Source organism: Pinus tabuliformis, chromosome 2_2, assembly GCF_031772625.1.
Source record: "Pinus tabuliformis cultivar Carrire ecotype Pingquan chromosome 2_2, CPIR1, whole genome shotgun sequence".
NCBI classification, from domain to species: domain Eukaryota; kingdom Viridiplantae; phylum Streptophyta; class Pinopsida; order Pinales; family Pinaceae; genus Pinus; species Pinus tabuliformis.
In genome coordinates, this window is record NC_142300.1 from 931,215,701 (window position 1) to 931,221,161 (window position 5,461).

A 5,461-nucleotide genomic window follows, 5' to 3' on the forward strand; every position below is an offset into this window, starting at 1 on the left:
TTCCTGCACGGTACAAAATGTGCCATTTTTGAGAATCGGTCAACTACAACCATGACTGAATCGAAGCCCCGCTGTGTCTTTGGTAGACCCAAAACGAAGTCCATGCTCACTGAATCCCATGGTCGACTCGGAATCGGTAATGGTGAGTATAGACCAGTGTTTTGACTATGACCCTTTGCTAGTTGACAAACTCTGCATCTGCTCACGTACCTCTGCACATCTCGCTGCAATTTCGGCCAAAAATAAAAGTGCTGTACTTGAGCAACCGTCTTGTCGATACCAAAGTGTCCAGCCAGTCCTCCACTGTGCTTCTCCTGTATTATGTTTTCCCTCATGGAACAGTTGGGTATACATAGTTGTCCTCCTTTAAACAGCAGCCCTTCCTGCAAATTATAATCTAGCCACATGCTATCATTCCTTATCAAAGGGTTTTGACAGGCTTCGTATGCCTCCCTAAATTCGGTATCAGTTGGATACAGCTCCTTCAAATGTTCAAAACCCAGAACTTGCATTGTACTTTCCTGCAGAAGCAAGGTTCTTCTGCTCAGTGCATCTGCCACCTTATTCGCTTGGCCACTAATGTGCTTTAATACGAATGTAAAATTTTGCAGATACTCCACCCAAGCTGCATGTTTGTGGTTTAGTTTATGCTGTTGCATAATATACTGCAAGGCAGAATTATCTGTAAACAAAACAAACTCATCTCCCAATAGATAATGCCGCCAATGCTTCAACGCTTGTATGATTGCATAAAATTCTTTGTCGTAGGTTGAGTACTTCTGCCTGCTCTCATTTAGCTTTTCACTGAAGAAAGCGACCGGTCTGTCCTCTTGACTGAGGACTGCTCCAATGGCTGTCCCACTGGCATCACAACGAACTTGAAAAAGTTTGTTGAAATCTGGCAGTCTCAGTATTGGTCTTTCAGTAATCTTCTTCTTCAAAGTTTGAAAACTGCTTTCTGCCGCTTCAGTCCAGTGAAAAGGCTGATTTGCCTTCTTGATCGTGTCCAACATAGGTGCGCAAATCTCGCTGAAATTTCTGATAAATTTCCTATAAAAACTGGCTAGTCCATGGAAACTCCGGACTTCAAATAAACTCCTTGGTGACGGCCAGCTAACTATGGCTGCCACCTTTTCCGGATCCATTTTTAGCTCATTCTCTGCAATAACAAACCCCAAATACACTAGTTCTCGCTGGAAAAAGGTACACTTTTTCAAATTTATCAGCAACTTGTTTTGCTGCAGCTTCCTCAACACACTCTGTAAATGCCTGAAATGATCCTCTTTAGTCCTGCTAAAAATCAAAATATCATCCAGGTAAACTATCACAAATTTCCCATTAAACTCTTTCAATACCTCATTCATCAACCGCATGAAAGTACTAGGAGCGTTACTCAATCCGAATGGCATCACCAGCCACTCATATAAGCCTTCATTTGTCTTGAAAGCTGTCTTCCACTCATCGCCTTCTCGTATTCGAATCTGATGATACCCACTCTTCAGATCAATTTTTGAGAAATAGGCTGCCCCACTCAAACAATCCATCATATCATCCATCCTTGGTAAGGGGAACCTGTACCTGACAGTAATTTTGTTTATGGCTCTGGAGTCTGTGCACATTCGCCATTCTGCTCCCTTCTTTGGAGCCAAAACAGTCGGTACTGCACAAGGGCTCATACTCTCTCGAATCAACCCTTTGTCAAGTAACTCCTGAACTTGCTTTCTAATTTCCTCATGATCCTTGGGGCTCATACGGTAAGCAGCCTTATTCGGCAAGCTTGCACCTGGTATAAAGTCGATACAATGACTAATACCCCTCCTTGGTGGTAACTCATTTGGAAGATCATCCACCACTATGTCCCCAAATTCTTGCAGTAACTGCTGAACTTCCTCTGGCAAATCTGACAGCTGTGTGTGTAACACTACTGCCTTTGGTCTCCTTATGACAGCAAAGTTGATTTCGCTGTCCTCAATCTGTTTCACGAACTCCTTTCCTCCCAACAGCAATGCCTTCACTCCACTGGTTTCTGCTGTATTTTCCTCTTTGATGGGTACAAGCGTGTGCTTGATCCCATCTTTAACAAACTTGTAGCAATTCTTTTTCCCGTCATGAACTGCACCTCTATCGAACTGCCAAGGTCGTCCCAACAGTAGGTGACAGACATCCATTGGCATGACATCACAAAGGATCTTATCCTTGTACTTGCCAATTTGGAATTCTACTTCACATTGCTCGTCAACTAACAGCTGATGTCCCTTCTGCAGCCATGACACTTTGTAGGGTGTAGGATGCTTTAATTTCTTCAGTCCCAACTTTTCTACCATCTCCACCGCCACAAGATTGTCCGTACTCCCACTATCTATAATCAATTTGCAGCACTTGCCCCGCGACTTGCAGACAGTGCGGAACAAGGCTTTACGCTGATCCGGTTCTGCAACCTCCTTTGCTGGTTTCAACAGCACTTTGTTCAACACCAAAGCTTCACCTGTCTCTGGTGCATTTTCTGCTTCCTGAGGTGTTGCCTCAGCATCCTCAGTCTGAACAACATAAGTCCCTCTTCCGCCTGCTGGTTCAGCTTCAGGACATTCATAAGACTTGTGCCCCCATTTGTGGCAGCGATAGCACTGGACAGCTCCTCTGCCCCGACCATTTCCTCGCCCTCGCTGGGGTGGTCGTCCTCCTCTCGTGCTATTGTCTTTTTCTGTTGCTCCAGCAGATTTAGAACTGCTGCTTTCTTCACTTGGGCCTGCACCTCGGCCTCTTCCAAATACTTTACCCTTTCCCCTGCCAGTTCCACCTCCTCTCCTGGCATTCTGCTTTCGGTTAATCTTTTCTTCCGCCTTCAGTGCAAACTGATAGGCTTCCTCCATTGTCCGGGGTGAAAGGATACCAATCTCGTCTAAGATTTCCCCCCTTAAGCCATTCACAAATCTGGCTGTTTTCTCAGGGGTGTCCTCCACATAACCTGCTCGCAAATTTAACTTGTAGAACTCTTCTGTAAATTCTTTCACAGTCATTCCCCTCTGCTTCAAGTTCTGTACCTGCCTGTACAGCATAATCTGATAATCCTGTGGTAAGAATTTCTCTTTCAGTTTGGCCTCCATTCTAGACCATTTCTTTATAGGCTGTTTGTTAAGCCTCCTCCGTTCCGCCTGAACACTGTCCCACCACAAGGACGCATGTCCTTTCAGCTTGGTGGCAGCGAATTTTACCTGCTTATCTTCGCTGGTTTCTTCAAATTCAAAATACTTGTTAACTTCACTTAACCAATCCAGCAGCACGTCTGCGGACAGGCTTCCGTCATAAGTCGACAGCTCATGTTTGGGCTTATGACTTGACAGCAAGACCGACTTCAACAATCTAAATTCTGGTGTCACCCCCTCTAATTCCTCCTCTGGTTCAACTTCTTCTTCATCATTGTCATCTGCTGGGTTTCTTCTTCCCCCAGCTTCCACTACTGCCAATCTTTCACGCAAAACTCGAATCTCCTCTCGAAGTCCATCATCTACTACCCTCCGGACTACTCTTCCCCTTCCTCTTCCTCTTCCTCTTCCTCTTCCTCTTCCTTCACCTTCACCTTCTCCCTGTTCCATTGGTTCTAACTCAAGAAACTAGCTCTGATACCACTTATGATGGCCCAGCCCTGGTGACGTGGTCTCAGCCACGTGACTCACTTCAGTCCCACGTGGTCACACTTGGCGCGGGTAAATATCTGTCCTAATACCGAGGCGCATTTACGTTCTCATCTTCCGGTTAACAGGTTTGATCACCGGTCCTCTCCGTGGCTTTCCGCCTTTGTAAAACCCTTAAGGTTTAGTCTCGGCTCATTTGCACTCGTTCTCCCTTTTGTTCCAGCTCCGCGTGGTTATAGCGCTGCCCTCTGTGCGCTAACACAACCTATCTCTCACTCTGTCACTGGTTGTGGCTCTGTTCGAAATGCAAATCCTTTGCTGTAGCTGCTGTCTTCGTCGACCTGGTTTGGAAGTCTGTGGTAAGGGTTTGTATTTTTATGGCTTTGGCGAAACAATCCTTTGGTTTCCGGTTTCTGAGCTCTGGTCCTGTGCAGGTATTCGCAGCCACAAAGCTATCTTCCCTCCGAACGCAACCAGGCTGCAAGGTAACCTCTGGTTCTATGTTTTATCGTCCTCTGCCACCTGTTATCGATGCTTACAGGGTTCTTGTGCCTTTCAGCTTATGGTTTCGTTTTGTGGCTCGGCAGCCTTCGTCGACCCTTGGGTAAGTTCACGGTTCTCTTACTCTTGCATCTTACAATATTTACTCGGCTTCTTCTGACATTTATTCTGGTTATAGAAATGTCTTAACTCATTCAGTGGTCCTGTGCAGGTGGGTTGGGAGCTCTGCTCGCGAGGGTTTCAAATGTGCAGTCCTCGGCTTCCTCCAATCTCTGGTACCCTTGTGACCGGGTAGGGTCTACTCTTATTCCAGCGTTTCTTAGATTATGCAGTATGTACTTGCTGTAGGGTTCTGTTGGTTAGGTTTTGTAGAATGGTCGTGCCCTTTGCTGGCATTCACATCTTCAGGGTTTCGTTCCTCTGTGTCATTGTATGACCTCCATGCGTCTATACCTTAGACTTATGCTGTTACGGCGGTGCCGCTTTTGTTATGTGACTCTGTTGTTATTTATTGGACTGTGGTTTACGAAGACTTATGAAATACTGTATAAATGAAAGCAACGGTTCTGGAATTGTTACCTTTGTTAATAGTCGCTGTGTTGATTTGTAAATGACCGTGTGACTCTTTGTGTTGGCTTATGGGCTCTGTTCGGTTTGGCCGTAACTTGACTTGATACGAAGTCTGTCTTTACTTTATCCTCGCAACGTTGTATGCATATGCTGCTTGGCCGCTTTACGCTTCTTGCTGTGTGATAGACCTGGCAATGTACTTATGGTTTCGGCCTGAGGCCTGTAATTGCTTCAATATTTCTAGTTACAGCATATGAATATCGTTCTATCTTAATTTGTTTCAAAATAACAAATGTTTGTAACTCTCAGTTGTATAACACAGAAAAGTAATGAACAGTAATTTATATTCAGGAAAAGAAATCAATGCTTCAATTACAGAGGGTGTCTTTCTATATTGCTTGAATACTGTCTTGCTATATTTTTTTCTTACTTCTTTTGAGGTGAACCAAAAAAAAGATCCCTCTTACATCGTGTTTTTTTTCATTTTGAGCTACACTGAATCTAACTGTTTAGAAACTGAATTCTTTAACTGTTACCTGTTTCTTTAAACAATAAATTAACTAAAACAGTTGTTGGTTACCTAGCTAACTACCAGTAACTTAACTTGTGCTGTAATTAAATAAAAGAAAAGAAATGAATAAGGATTAACTAAAAACAACAACCAATTTTTCCTTTTGGTGACCTGTCCAATCACCCTTGAAGTCGTGTCCTGTTTCTGCACGAACCAGTCATTGAGTCTCTGTCTCCTCGGAGCTGGA

At 44.3% G+C, this 5,461-nt stretch overlaps 1 protein-coding gene across 1 annotated transcript; it reads left to right on the forward strand.

Annotated features, from left to right (window-relative positions):
- Positions 1–3,990: 3,990 nt before the first annotated feature.
- LOC149196188 (uncharacterized) lies at positions 3,991–4,744 on the forward strand. Its single transcript, XM_089403711.1, has 2 exons — positions 3,991–4,236; positions 4,345–4,744. The coding sequence occupies exons 1-2, from the start codon at positions 4,010–4,012 to the stop codon at positions 4,418–4,420; spliced, it is 303 nt and encodes a 100-aa protein (XP_089259837.1). The 5' UTR covers positions 3,991–4,009; the 3' UTR covers positions 4,421–4,744.
- The last annotated feature ends 717 nt before the right edge of the window (positions 4,745–5,461 follow it).

Bases quoted from the DNA above. Each gene is read 5' to 3' on its own strand.
- LOC149196188 (XM_089403711.1), top strand. From the start codon at position 4,010: ATGGCTTTGGCGAAACAATCCTTTGGTTTCCGGTTTCTGAGCTCTGGT. The intron at 4,237-4,344 runs GTAAGTTCACGG...GGTCCTGTGCAG, and splicing joins CAGCCTTCGTCGACCCTTGG to GTGGGTTGGGAGCTCTGCTC.